Below are 16,271 nucleotides of genomic sequence, written 5' to 3'. Positions count from 1 at the left end.
CCACTATAATATTTTATACCCACCACAACCCCACTATAATATGTTATACCCACCACACCCCCACTATAATATGTTAAACCCCCCACACCCCCACTATAATATGTCATACCCACCACACCCCCACATTAATATCTTATACCCACCACACCGCACGATAATATCTTATACCCACCACACTATAATATCTTAAACCCACCACACCCCACTATAATATATTTTACCCACCACACTATAATATATTTTACCCACCACACCCCAATATAATATATTATACCCAAAACACCACAATATAATATCTTATACCCAAGACACTATAATATCTTATACCCACCACACCCCCACTATAATATATTATACCCAAGACACTATAATATCTTATACCCACCACACCCCACTATAATATATTATACCCACCACACTATAATATTTTATACCCACCACACCCCACTATAACATCCTATACCCACCACACCCCACTATAATATCTTATACCCACCACACCCCACTATAATATCTTATACCCACCACACCATAATATCTTATACCCACCACACCATAATATCATATACCCACCACACCCCCACTATAATATCTTATACCCACCACACCCCCACTAAATTATCTTATACCCACCACACCCCCGCTATAATATCTTATACCCACCACACTATAATATCTTATACCCACCACACCCCCACTATAATATATTATACCCACCACACCCCCACTATAATATCTTATACCCACCACACCCCCACTATAATATCTTATACCCACCACACCCCGATATAATATCATATACCCACCACACCCGCTATAATATCTTATACCCACCACATCCCCACTATAATATCATATACCCACCACACCCGCTATAATATCTTATACCCACCACATCCCCACTATAATATCATATACCCACCACACCCCGCTATAATATCTTAAACCCACCACACCCCCCTATAATATCTTATACCCACCACACCCCCACTATAATATCTTATACCCACCACACCCCCACTATAATATCTTATACCCACCACACCCCCACTATAATATCTTATACCCACCACACCCCCACTATAATATCTTATACCCACCACAGCTCACTATAATATCTTATACCCACCACAGCCCACTATAATATCCTATACCCACCACACCCCCACTATAATTTGTTATACCCACCACACCCCCACTATAATATGTTAAACACACCACACCCCCACTATAATATGTTATACCCACCACACCCCCACTATAATATGTTATACCCACCACACCCCCACTATAATATGTTATACCCACCACACCCCCACTATAATATCTTATACCCACCACACCCCCACTATAATATCATATACCCACCACATCCCCACTATAATATCATATACCCACCACACCCCCACTATAATATCATATACCCACCACACCCCCACTATAATATCATATACCCACCACACCCCGCTATAATATCATATACCCACCACACCCCACTATAATATCTTATACCCACCACACCCCCATTATAATATCTTATACCCACCACACCCCCACTATAATATCTTATACCCACCACACCCCCACTATAATATCATATACCCACCACATCCCCACTATAATATCATATACCCACCACACCCCCACTATAATATCATATACCCACCACACCCCCACTATAATATCATATACCCACCACACCCCGCTATAATATCATATACCCACCACACCCCACTATAATATCTTATACCCACCACACCCCCATTATAATATCTTATACCCACCACACCCCCACTATAATATCTTATACCCATCACACCCCCACTATAATATCTTATACCCACCACAGCCCCATTATAATATCCTATACCCACCACACCCCCACTATAATATGTTAAACACACCACACCCCCACTATAATATGTTATACCCACCACACCCCCACTATAATATGTTATACCCACCACACCCCCACTATAATATCATATACCCACCACACCCCCACTATAATATCATATACCCACCACACCCCCATAATAATATTATATACCCACCACACCCCCACTATAATATTATATACCCACCACACCCCCACTATAATATCTTATACCCACCACAGCCCACTATAATATCTTATACCCACCACAGCCCACTATAATATCCTATACCCACCACACCCCCACTATAATATTTTATACCCACCACACCCCCACTATAATATCTTATACCCACCACACCCCCACTATAATATCTTATACCCACCACACCCCCACTATAATATCTTATACCCACCACAGCCCACTATAATATCCTATACCCACCACACCCCCACTATAATTTGTTATACCCACCACACCCCCACTATAATATGTTAAACACACCACACCCCCACTATAATATGTTATACCCACCACACCCCCACTATAATATGTTATACCCACCACACCCCCACTATAATATGTTATACCCACCACACCCCCACTATAATATCTTATACCCACCACATCCCCACTATAATATCATATACCCACCACACCCCCACTATAATATCATATACCCACCACACCCCCACTATAATACCATATACCCACCACACCCCCATAATAATATTATATACCCACCACACTATAATATCATATACCCACCACACCCCGCTATAATATCTTAAACCCACCACACCCCGCTATAATATCTTATAACCACCACACCCCCACTATAATATCTTATACCCACCACACCCCCACTATAATATCTTATACCCACCACACCCCCACTATAATATCATATACCCACCACGCCCGCTATAATATCTTATACCCACCACATCCCCACTATAATATCATATACCCACCACACCCCGCTATAATATCTTAAACCCACCACACCCCCCTATAATATCTTATACCCACCACACCCCCACTATAATATCTTATACCCACCACACCCCCACTATAATATCTTATACCCACCACACCCCCACTATAATATCTTATACCCACCACACCCCCACTATAATATCTTATACCCACCACAGCCCACTATAATATCTTATACCCACCACAGCCCACTATAATATCCTATACCCACCACACCCCCACTATAATTTGTTATACCCACCACACCCCCACTATAATATGTTAAACACACCACACCCCCACTATAATATGTTATACCCACCACACCCCCACTATAATATGTTATACCCACCACACCCCCACTATAATATGTTATACCCACCACACCCCCACTATAATATCTTATACCCACCACACCCCCACTATAATATCATATACCCACCACATCCCCACTATAATATCATATACCCACCACACCCCCACTATAATATCATATACCCACCACACCCCCACTATAATATCATATACCCACCACACCCCGCTATAATATCATATACCCACCACACCCCACTATAATATCTTATACCCACCACACCCCCATTATAATATCTTATACCCACCACACCCCCACTATAATATCTTATACCCACCACACCCCCACTATAATATCATATACCCACCACATCCCCACTATAATATCATATACCCACCACACCCCCACTATAATATCATATACCCACCACACCCCGCTATAATATCATATACCCACCACACCCCACTATAATATCTTATACCCACCACACCCCCATTATAATATCTTATACCCACCACACCCCCACTATAATATCTTATACCCATCACACCCCCACTATAATATCTTATACCCACCACAGCCCCATTATAATATCCTATACCCACCACACCCCCACTATAATATGTTATACCCACCACACCCCCACTATAATATGTTATACCCACCACACCCCCACTATATGTTAAACCCACCACACCCCCACTATAATATGTCATACCCACCACACCCCCACTATAATATGTCATACTCACCACACCCCCACTATAATATCTTATACCCACCACACCCCCACTATAATATGTTATACTCACCACACCCCCACTATAGTATCTTATATCCACCACACTCACACTATAAAATCCAGTCCATATTGTTTTGCCTAGGACTTTTCTTTCAAAAACATAAGTTTGATCAAAAACATCCCAGAAATGACACCGCAAAGACTCTCTGTGGTGTGTGTGTGTGTGTGCTTTCTAGTGCCTGGAGGGTCAGCCAGCACTACTTGCTAACATGGTTTGGCCCATTATAATCTCCACTACAAATGTCCATTAGGACTGGGAGTTGGAGCTCTGCCAACATTGCTCTGCTCCAGGGGGTTCCTGTACAGCCAAGCACTCTACCCTGATTAGCCAATCATATTTACACTCACTGCTTGTTATCCAATCACATCTTCCCCCCTGTAATGCAAAGGCAGCCTCTCTCTCTCTTTCCCATGCTTGCTTCCTTTCCCTCTCCTGTCCACCCTCTTTTCCCTCACTCTCTTTCTCACACCCTTTTCCTCTCTTTCTCTTTCCCAATAATTGTCTTTCCCTTTCCTTTGTGTGCGCGCACTCTCTGTGTGTGTGTGGTAAGGAAATGAGAACAGGGTGTAGGCAGTTCTGGGGTCACAGAGTTTTAAGTGTGTGTGTGTGTGTGTGTGTGTGATCCATAGCGGCCTGTTGTGGTAAGAGTTATGACATTCACCACAGGCACCATTAGAGTACCACAGCGTGCTATCCCCCCCACACACACACACACAGCTCAGTATACTGTAAACTACCTCAGTTAAAACCAGAAAGTAGATATGAGTAATTAACTCCACAGATGGAATGGCACAAACATGTACTCTAAAATAACTGCAGCTCAAATGTAATAAAAGCCTATGGAAGTGAAGTTGAGCAAAATACGTAAAATGTTATACTCAAGGTGAAATGACCCATGGAATAGTTAGGCCACAAAACATAACAAGTAGTTCATAAATGTATATGAGTGTGTTTAGCGATACAAACAGATGGATAGCTCCATGTCACCATAAAGCAGTATGAGCTACCAGAGGTACCAGAGGCAGAAAAAAACAGTTCCTGCACACTTCTTAAATAAAGTCTTAGTCTTTTTTAATTCAATTGACAAATCTGTAGGCCAGTGTGCTAAATAATAATTGAGAGCAAAAAAGCGTGTCTGATATGATTGGCCATTGAAAGGTGTTTGTGGTAGTAAAGTGTGCTGTGATCGGTCACTCACTGCTGAGCCGTGTCTCGAGCATGGAGTCTGTGCGGTCATGGAGCCACTCCGGGGGGTGGGGCCGTATGTTGGCCTGCGAGGCTGCGTACGCCACCGGGTCGTTGCTGACCCACGCAGTCAGGTAGATGTAAAATGCCACCGGGTTGATGATGCCATCCGCATCCACCAAGCGCTGCCTAGTCAGCTAGAGAATAGTTAATAATTGAAAAGAAGGATAGAGGGGGGGGAGAAGGAGGAGGGGGAAGGTGAGGGGGGGGGGGAAGGAGGAGGGGGAAGGTGAGGGGGAGAGAAGGAGGAGGGGGAATGTGAGGGGGAGAGATGGAGGAGGGGGAAGGTGAGGTGGAGAGAGGGAGGAGAGGGGTCGAGAGAGGGAGGAGAGGGGTGGAGAGAGGGAGGAGAGGGGTGGAGAGAGAGGGAGGAGGGGGGGAGAGAGAGGGAGGAGGGGGGGAGAGAGGGAGAAGGGGGAGAGAGGGAGGAGGGAGGGGGAGAGAGAGGGAGGAGGGGGGAGAGAGAGGGAGAGGGAGGAGGGGGAGAGAGAGGGAGGAGCGGGGGAGAGAGAGGGAGGAGGCGGGGAGAGAGAGGGAGGAGCGGGGGAGAGAGAGGGAGGAGCGGGGGAGAGAGAGGGAGGAGGCGGGAGAGAGAGGGAGGAGGGGGGAGAGAGAGGGAGGAGGGGGGAGAGAGAGGGAGAGGGAGGAGGGGGAGAGAGAGGAGGAGAGGGGTGGAGAGAGAGGGAGGAGCGGGGGAGAGAGAGGGAGGAGCGGGGGAGAGAGAGGGAGGAGCGGGGGAGAGAGAGGGAGGAGGCGGGAGAGAGAGGGAGGAGGGGGAGAGAGAGGGAGGAGGGGGGAGAGAGAGGGAGAGAGAGGGAGGGAGGAGGGAGAGAGAGGGAGGGAGGAGGGGGAGAGAGAGAGGGAGGAGGGGGAGAGAGAGAGGGAGGAGGGGGAGAGAGAGAGGGAGGAGGGGGAGAGAGAGAGGGAGGAGGGGGAAAGAGAGGAGGAGAGAGATATTGGTGGTTAGCAACAGGCGTGAATTGTAGAAACAACGTGTCAACCAAAACTTCCTCCAGATGAACCCACCGCAGAAATTATATCCATGCATGAGCATGAGAAAACGCACCCGCTTTAAAAATAAGCGACAAAATTCTCCCTCTCTCCAACCCAAAGAAAAGTAAACAGTCAAACACTAGTGCCTTCTGAAAATTCCCGTATTTCTCGGTGAGTTCACAGAATTATTAGGCCTCAATTTAAACATGGAAATGCCAAATCAGCTTTTCAGGTGCGGTCAGATATGTCTCCTGAGAAGAAAAAGCATGCATGTAACGTGTTGAGAACCAGCATACCTCTCCAACAGAACTAGTGAGCAAAGGCTAGCGCGCACAGCCCTGATACAGTGTGCTCCCTCCTAGTCCTATGAGAGATTACTAGATTCCCTCTCTACTTTCTCTCACAATTCTACCTCATTTCCCCTGCACAACTATTTGGTTACCTCACTTCCACAACAGCTAGCTACCCTCCCTCCCATGGCTATAGCTCAAGCCTTAGTAGCTAGCTCCTGAACTTTACATCTATTACAGCACACTTCTTCATCACATCAAACTAGCTAGCACATTTATTTTACAACTAAGTTAACTCCATTCCCTAACAGAATCAGCTAGCTACTGTAGCCCCTTCTCCCCACAGAGTTTCCCTCCTCGGGACTCTCTGAGGGCTGTAGCTCCCTCCTCCCTTGTGAAAGCGGTGATTAGTAGCTAGCTACCTCCTGAGAGGTGCAGCCATTACTGCACACCGCTCCACGCCACTCACCCTTCTCATGTCAATAAATCCCTCGTTCACAGAGCCGGGGTGAGGAGGAGTCCTGTGGGTAAGTATTGGGGTGGGGTGGGGTAGCTTGAGATAGCGTAACAATAAAAAAATTGGCTGGAGTCCCTATGTGCGTCTGTGTGCAGTTAGCCTTGCTGTTAACACTGAAGAGAATGCCACCTTGCAAATCAAGTAAAGCATAAAAAGAACACAGCATCTGTACAAATATTGCTTGCGCTTGCTTCTCCTGACCCCCACGGATACCCAGAATGTCCTATATCACAGTCAGATCCAGACAGAGAACAAAAGGGCTCTTTAAAAAAAAAATAATAATTAGGGGCTCTTGATAGCAGTAGCAAAGGCAGCCTCTCTCTCTCTCTCTCTCTCTCTCTCTCACCTTACCTTGCTCCCTTCCCCTCTCCTGTTTTCCCTCACTCTTTCTGTACCTGTTTCCTCTCTGTCTCTTTCCCAATCCTTTTATTTCCCTTTTGTTTCTCTCTCTCTCTCTCTTTCTCTCTCTCTCTCTCTCTCTCTCTCTCTCTCCAAGGGCTTTATTGTCATGGGAAACATAAGTTTACATTGCCAAAGCAAGTGAAGTAGATAATAAATAAGTGACATAAACAATAACAATTAACAGTAAACACTGTTTAAAAAAGAATAAAGACATTTCAAATGTCATATTATGTGCAAATAGTTACAAAAGGGAAAATAAATAAACATAAATATGGGTTGTATTTACAATGGTGTTTGTTCTTCACTGGTTGCCCTTTCCTTGTGGCAACAAGTCACACATCTTGCTGCTGTGGTGGCACACTGTGGTATTTCACCCAATAGATATGGGAGTTTATCAAAATTGGGTTTGTTTTCCAATTCTTTGTGGGTCTGTGTAATCTGAGGGAAATATGTGTCTCTAATATGGTCATACATTTGGCAGGAGGTTAGGAAGTGCAGCTCAGTTTCCACCTCATTTTGTGGGCAGTGTGCACATAGCCTGTCTTCTCTTGAGAGCCATGTCTGCCTGCGGCAGCCGTTCTCAATAGCAAGGCTATGTTCACTGAGTCAAAGCTTTCTTTATGTTTGGGTCAGTCACAGTGGTCAGGTATTCTACCGCTGTGTACTCTCTGTTCAGGGCCAAATAGCATTCTAGTTTGCTCAGTTTTTTTGGTTAATTCTTTCCAATGTGTCAAGTAATCATATTTTTGTTTTTTCATGATTTGTTTGGGGCTCTGTGGGGTCTGTTTGTGAACAGAGCCCCAGGACCAGCTTGCTTAGTGGACTCTTCTCCAGGTTCATCTATCTGTAGGTGATGGCTTTGTTATGGAAGGTTAGGGAATTGCTTCCTTTTAGGTGGTTTTAGAATTGGACAGCTCTTTTCTGGATTTTGATCATTAGTGGGTATCAGCCTATTTCTGTTCTGCATGCATTAGTTGGTGTTTTACATTGTACACTGAGGATATTTTTGCAGAATTATGCATGCAGATTTTCTAATTTTCACAACCATAATGGGCTCTTTGACTGATTTAAGTATTTTTAGCCAGATCCTAATTGGTATGTTAAATGTTATCTTCCTTTTGATGGCATAGAAGGACCTTCTTGCCTTGTCTCTCAGATTGTTCACAGCTTTGTGGATGTTACCTGTGGCGCTGATGTTCAGGCCGAGATATGTATAGTTTTTTGTGTGCTAGTAGGGCAACGGTGTCAAGATGGAATTTGTATTTGTGGTCCTGGTAACTGGACCTTTCTTGGAAAACCATTATTTGTGTCTGTGTGATCCGACCCGCTTCCCAGTCCTTGACTGTCTGGGCCCAGGTCTGACAGAATCTGTGCAGAAGATCTTGGTGCTGCTGTAGGCCCTCCTTGGTTGGGGACAGAAGCACCAGATTATCAGAAAACAGTAGACATTTTACTTCAGATTCCAGTAGGGTGTGGCCGGGTGCTGCAGACTGTTCTAGTGCCCTCACCAATTTGTTGATATACATGTTGAAGAGGGTGGGTCTTAAGATGCATCCCTGTCTAACCCCACGGCCCTGTGGAAAGAAATGTGTTTTTTGCCAAATTTAACCACACACTTGTTGTTTGTGTACTTGGATTTTATAATGTCGCATGTTTTTCCTCCAACACCACTTTCCATCAGTTTGTATAGCAGACCCTCATGCCAAATTGAGTCAAAAGCTTTATTGAGGGCAACAAAGAAGACTTTGCCTATGTTTTGGTTTGTTTGTTTGTCAATTAGGGTGTGGTGAATACGTGGGCTGCCGTATGGTAATTTGGTAAAAAGCCCATTTGAAATTTGCTCTGTACATTGTTTTCATTGAGGAAATGTACGAGTCTGCTGTTATTGACAATTCAGAGGATTTTCCCAAGGTTGCTGTTGACGCATAGTTATTGGGGTCAAATTTATATCCACTTTTGTGGATTGGGGTGATCAGTTCTTGGTCCCAAAAATTGGGGAAGATGCCAGAGCTAAGGATGATGTTAAAGAGTTTAAGTATATCCAATTGGAATTTGTGGTCTGTATATTTGATCATTTCATTGAGGATACCATCAACACCACAGGCCTTTTTGGGTTGAAGGGTTTGTATTTTGTCCTGTAGTTCATTCAATGTATTTGTAGAATCCAGTGGGTTCTGGTAGTCTTTAATAGTAAATTCTAAGATTTGTATTTGTTCATGTATATGTTTTTGCTGTTTGTTCTTTGTTATAGGGCCAAAAATATTGGAGAAGGGGTTTACCCATACATCTCCGTTTTGATAGATAACTCTTCATGTTGTTGTTTGTTTAGTGTTTTCCCAGAAGTGGTTAGAGTCCATGGATTCTTCAGTTGCATTGAGCTGGTTTCTGACATGCTGTTCTATCTTTTTCTGTAGTGTATTTCTGTATTGTTTTAGTGATTCACCATAGTGAAGGTGTAGGCTCAGGTTTTCTGGGTCTCTATGTTTTTGGTTGGATAGGTTTCTCAATTTCTTTCATAGGTTTTTGCATTTTTCATCAAACCATTTGTCATTCTTGTTAATTTTCTTGAAAATGTTAGATTTGATAGGGAAGCTGAAAGGTCAAATATACTGTTTAGGTTTTCTTCTGCCAAGTTTACACTTTCACTATTACAGTGAAACATTTTGTCCAGGAAGTTGTCTAAAAGGGAATTCATTTGTTGTCGCTTATGGTGTGTGGTCATCCACACCCCCTCCCAAAATGGTTGCTGTACCATTTTTCCCCATTGCATTACTTGACATAGATCCAAAAAAATCAGATGTGTAAATCTAGTAAGTCCAGAACTGGCATAGTCCCTTTTTTGGTAGGTTTCCACACTACTGCCAAGAGCTTAGCTATAGGTGTGTCTACCGTAGGAGTCCCCTCGAAGCCTACCCTCTATCTCTGTCTCTGAAACACACACATCGCCAGCTCCCATATAATACCCTCGGTCATAAGGAATCCCTCCCCAGAAAGCTGTGGTGTGCTGGGGTTGGAAAATACCTGTTCTTAATTTGAAAGGGGGAAAAAAATACAGTTACTACTGTACAGTATATGCATGCACACCTTGACACAAAAATGCACACACGTACTCTCTCTCTCTCTCACACACACACACACGCGCAGAGTGTTGTCTGAAAGAGATCAAGTAGGTCTCAGCTCCTATTCACTCATTGAAGGGGGATGTGGCAGCAGAGAACAGAGAAAATTAACAGAGAGAGGGGAGCGAAGAGAGAGAGAGAGAGAGAAAAGGATAAACAGGAGAGAGAAAGAGAAAGAGGAGAGAGAGAGAGAAAGAGGAGAGAGGGGGAAAGAGAGAGAGGTCTGTCTTGCATTAAGGATACGTGACAACTGTATGTCTTTCACCTCTAGCGTCGAGCAAACCCGTATCCGGGAGCGTAATCATAGCCTCAAGCTCATTACCATAACGCAACGTTAACTATTCATGAAAATCGCAAATGAAATGAAAGAAATATATTCACTCACAAGCTTAGCCTTTTGTTAACAACACTGTCATCTCAGATTTTCAAAATATGCTTTTCAACCATAGCTACACAAGCATTTGTGTAAGAGTATTGATAGCCTAGCATAGCATTAAGCCTAGCATTCAGCAGGAACATTTTCACAGAAACAAGAAAAGCATTCAAATAAAATCATTTACCTTTGAAGAACTTCGGATGTTTTCAATGACGAGACTTAGTTAGATAGCAAATGTTCATTTTTTCCCTAAATATTATTTGTTTAGGAGAAATCGTTCCGTTTTGTTCATCACGTTTGGCTAAGAAAAAAATCTGAAAATGCAGTCTCTACAACGCCAAACTTTTTACCAAATTAACTCCATAATATCGACAGAAACATGGCAAACGTTGTTTAGAATCAATCCTCAGGGTGTTTTTCACATATCTATTCGATGATAAATCATTCGTGGCAGTTGGGTTTCTCCTCGGAAGCAAACGGAAAAATACTGCAGCTGGAGATTACGCAATAATTGCGACGGAGGACACCAAGCGACCACCTGGTAGATGTAGTGTAAAATGGTCAATCTTCCAATGATATGCCTACAAATACGTCACAATGCTGTCGACACTATGGGGAAACGACAGAAAGTCTAAGCTCATTCGTGGCCCATTCACAGCCATATAAGGAGTCATTGGAACACAGCGCCTTCAAAATCTGTGGCACTTCCTGTTTGAAATTTCATCTTGGTTTCGCCTGTAGCATCAGTTCTGTGGCACTCACAGACAATATCTTTGCAGTTTTGGAAACGTCAGAGTGTTTTCTTTCCAAAGCTGTCAATTATATGCATAGTCGAGCATTGCTTAAAACGGGAACGTTTTTTTTATCTAATAATGAAATACCGCCCCCAGAGTTCCAAGAAGTTAAGCTGTCATGGGAAGCCCATTGGGGAACGGCCGGCACGCCTCCCAGGCCCTAACTGTTTTGTGACATCTAGGCCAGTTGTTCACCAACAACCAACCAAAGGCAAAAGCCTTTCTAACTAACAGAACAACATCTATAGCAGATCACCATTTGGGAAATACTGCTAGGCTACACAATTAGAGAGACTCCAGGAGGCGTTATATTGTAATCTATTTCCCCTTCCTCTGTCTAGCAGCTTACTATCACACTCAGCTAGGAACTCGGAACACGGTAAAAAAAAAAAGTGGCTTAATAGCTTTTTCAGAGGATGGCTTGCAGTCCCGGTAAGGGCTTAACATTTCTGAGAGAGAGAGAGAGAGAGAGAGACTCATTTCCATAGTTCCTTTAGACCGTTTAGTTTTATCTAACTTGCGACTGAGGTCACTTGAAATTAACTCTAATCATCACAAAACAAAAGGAAAGGAAAATTCATACAATCTCTGGTAGGCTGGCCTACTAACCCCAAGTCAAGTCAAAAGAGTTACTACGCACATTACGCACAAAGACCCACTCAGTATCCCATTCTCCAAAGATTTGTCAAATCTAATTTTGTACAATCCTACTGTACCACTGCTACATGCCAGGACAAGAGATGAGAAGGACATGATAATAGAACTTTACAGAGCATCAACATGCATTCTTGACAGGCAGACAGGCTTGCTTGGGAGTAATCATCAAGTTATCCCCTGGTTAAAGTGAATGACATACGATCCAGCACCCACCTGGTTCAGATAAAGGATTTTCAGTATACTGTACTCCCACCAAGTTGAAATGGGTTTTGATCACAAACTCACTCTGTTTTAATAAATGGGTTGGAGACCAGTCTCACCTGAAGCAGTGAAAGGGTTTAGTTGGTATTAATAAATGGCTTTCACCTGGTTGAAGTGAAAGGGTTTAGCCCAATATTAATAAATGGCTTTCACCTGGTTGAAGTGAAAGGGTTTAGCCCAATATTAATAAATGGCTTTCACCTGGTTGAAGTGAAAGGGTTTAGCCCAATATTAATAAATGGCTTTCACCTGGTTGAAGTGAAAGGGTTTAGCCCAATATTAATAAATGGCTTTCACCTGGTTGAAGTGAAAGGGTTTAGCCCAATATTAATAAATGGTTTTCACCTGGTTGAAGTAAAAGGGTTTAGCCCAATATTAATAAATGGCTTTCACCTGGTTGAAGTGAAAGGGTTTAGCCCAATATTAATAAATGGCTTTCACCTGGTTGAAGTTCAAGGGTTTAGCCTGATATTAATAAATGGCTTTCACCTGGTTGAAGTTTAGTCGGGTATTAATACATGTACTTCACCTGGTTAACGCTGATGGGCCTTTCCCTGCGTCCGGTCTGTACCAGTAGTTTGTAGGCCAGGACCCCGTCGTCTGAACCGTTCCTGTAGCTGCTCTGTGTGATCCAACCTGCTTCCCAGTCCTGGTCAAATGCTTCCTGCAGAGCTGTAGACACAGAACCACAACTATAACACAACCATAACAAAACCCAGACTGGTCTCATAGTACATAGTACACATAAATCCGGGACAATAAATTATAAATGACCTGAGCCCTAGGACCATGCCCCAGGACTACCTGACATGATGACTCCTTGCTGTCCCCAGTCCACCTGACCGTGCTGCTGCTCCAGTTTCAACTGTTCTGCACTATTATTATTCGACCATGCTGGTCATTTATGAACATTTGAACATCTTGGCCATGTTCTGTTATAATCTCCACCCGGCACAGCCAGAAGAGGACTGGCCACCACACATAGCCTGGTTCCTCTCTAGGTTTCTTCCTAGGTTTTGGCCTTTCTAGGGAGTTTTTCCTAGCCACCGTGCTTCTACACCTGCATTGCTTGCTGTTTGGGGTTTTAGGCTGGGTTTCTGTACAGCACTTTGAGATATCAGCTGATGTACGAAGGGCTATATAAATACATTTGATTTGATGATTTGATATACGTTATGCTTGATATGGTTACATAAGATAGAAGGTTAATAATTACTGCAGTGGGCTAAATCACAAAAGTATACACCTCACACACATTGTTGTATTTGTATTTATTATGGATCCCCATCAGCTTCTGCCAAAGCAGCAGCTACTCTTCCTAGGGCCCAGCAAAATTAAGGCAGTTTATACAATTTTAAAACATTACAATACATTCACAGATTTCACAACACGCTGTGTGCCCTCAGGCCCCTACTCCACCACTACCACATATCTACAGTAGTAAATCCATGTGTATGTGTGTGTGTGTATGTGTGTGTGTGTGTATGTGTGTGTGTGTGTGTGTGTGTGTGTGTGTGTGTGTGTGTGTGTGTGTGTGTGTCGGTGACAACATTTGTGTTGCTTCACAGTCCCGCTGTTCTAAAAGGTGTTTTTAAAATTGGTTTTTAAATCTAATTTTACTGCTTGCGTCAGTTACTTGATGTGGAATAGAGTTCCATGTAGTCATGGCTCTATGTAGTACTATGTGCCTCCCATAGTCTGTTCTGGACTTGGGGACTGTGAAGAGACCTCTTGTGGGGTATGCATGGGTGTCCAAGCTGTGTGCCAGTAGTTCAAACAGACAACTCGTGATGAAGTCAATCTCTCCTCCACTTTCAGCCAGGAGAGATTGGCATTCATATTAATATTAACTCTCCGTGTACATCCAAGTGCCAGCCGTGCTGCCCTGTTCTGAGCCAATTTCAATTTTCCGAAGTCATTTGTGGCATCTGACCACACTACTGAACAGTAGTCAAAGTGTGACAAAACTTGGGCCTGTATGACCTGCCTTGTTGATGGTGTTGCTAAGAAGGCAGAGCATCGCTTTATTAAAGACAGACTTCTCCCCATCTAGCTACTACTGCGTCAATATGTTTTGACCATGACAGTTTACAATCTAGTGTTAGTCCAAGCAGTTTAATCATCTCAACTTGCTCAGTTTCCCCATTTTTATTACAAGATTTAGTTGAGGTTTAGGGTTTAGTGAGTGTTTTGTTCCAAATACAATGCTTTTAGTTTCAGAAATATTTAGGGCTTGTAATGAATATTCAGGGAGAAAAATTTGTAGATTCACGCGCAGTGCGCAGCAGATGTTTATTAAGCCTTCACAGAAGGCAGGCAATGGTCAAACACAGGTAGACAGTAAAAAACAAACAATACCTCACAACCCTACAAACAGAAAGAACTGAACTAAATAGGGAGCTGATGAGACCAGGTGAGAAACTAACACCGGTGAAATCAATGAACAAAAATTAAGAACACCAAGAAACAGGGCTACATTCAAGAACACAAAGAAAAAGAACACAAGGTTGACTAAGAAAAGAAAAGCAGAACCTTACAAGGCTAACTTATTCCTTGCCACCCACTCTGAAACTAACTGCATCTCTTTTTTGAGTGTTGCAGTCATTTCAGTTGTTGTAGTAGCTGATGTGTATATTGTTGAGTCATCCGCATACATAGAAACTCTGGCTTTACTCAAAGTCAGTGGCATGTCGTTAGTAAAAATTGAAAAAAGCAAGGGGCCTAAACAACTACCCTGGGGAATTCCTGATTCTAGCTGGATTATATTTGATAGGCTTCCATTAAAGAACACCCTCTGTGTCTGTTAGACAAGTAACTCTTTATCCACATTATAGAAGGGGGTGTAAAGCCATAACACATATGTTTTTTCAGCAGCAGACTATGATCAATAATTTCAAAAGCTGCACTGAAGTCTGACAAGACAGCCCCACAATAATTTTATCATCAATTTCTCTCAGCCAATCATCAGTCATTTGTGTAAGTGCTGTGCTTGTTGAGTGTCTTTCCCTATAAAGCATGCTGAAATTCTGTTGTCAATTTGTTTACTGGAAAATAGCATTGTATCTGGTCAAACACCATTTTTTCCAGAAGTTTAGTAAGGGTTGGTAACATGCTGATTGGTTGGCTATTTGAGCCAGTAATGGGGGCTTTACTATTCTTGGGTAGCGGAATGACTTTAGCTTCCCTCCAGGCCTGTGGGCACATGCTCTCTAGTAGGCTTACATTGAAGATGTGGCAATATCATCTGCTTTTATCCTCAATCATTTTTCATCTAGATTGTCAGACCCTGGTGGCTTGTCATTGTTGATAGACAACAATAATCTTTTCACCTCTTCCACACTGACTTTACAGAATTCTTGTCTTTCATAATTTGGTCCGATATACTTGGATGTGTAGTGTCAGCGTTTGTTATGGGCGTAAAAAAAGAAAACACCTGTATCATGTCAGATATAGAGTTGAAATATTCCATTTTGAGTTTGCATCCCAATATTACACTATATACATCACAGAAGACTGAAATATAACAAAACTGTTTGACATAGAAACACCGGATTTTCAGCAGGTGTTTTAAAACAATGTTTATTCATTATGAAATTATAAAAAATATTAATAACATTCCAACCATGATGCAACTAGGTCATTTGAC

The 16,271-nt window shown here is 43.0% G+C and overlaps 1 protein-coding gene across 1 annotated transcript in view; it reads right to left on the bottom strand.

Moving 5' to 3' along the window:
• Positions 1-16,271, bottom strand: part of LOC139389486 (protein patched homolog 1-like) — a 139,346-nt gene that overhangs the window by 31,727 nt on the left and 91,348 nt on the right. Inside the window, exons 16-17 of the mRNA XM_071136317.1 lie at positions 13,155-13,297; positions 5,170-5,353 (exon numbers count right to left, since the gene is read on the bottom strand). Of these exons, the coding sequence (XP_070992418.1) occupies positions 5,170-5,353; positions 13,155-13,297 (327 nt within the window). The remainder of the gene's footprint in view (positions 1-5,169; positions 5,354-13,154; positions 13,298-16,271) is intronic.

Source organism: Oncorhynchus clarkii, chromosome 30, assembly GCF_045791955.1.
Source record: "Oncorhynchus clarkii lewisi isolate Uvic-CL-2024 chromosome 30, UVic_Ocla_1.0, whole genome shotgun sequence".
Taxonomy (NCBI): Eukaryota; Metazoa; Chordata; class Actinopteri; order Salmoniformes; family Salmonidae; genus Oncorhynchus; species Oncorhynchus clarkii.
Note: the sequence above shows the minus strand (reverse complement) of the source record. Positions and strands in the feature narration are given on the sequence as shown.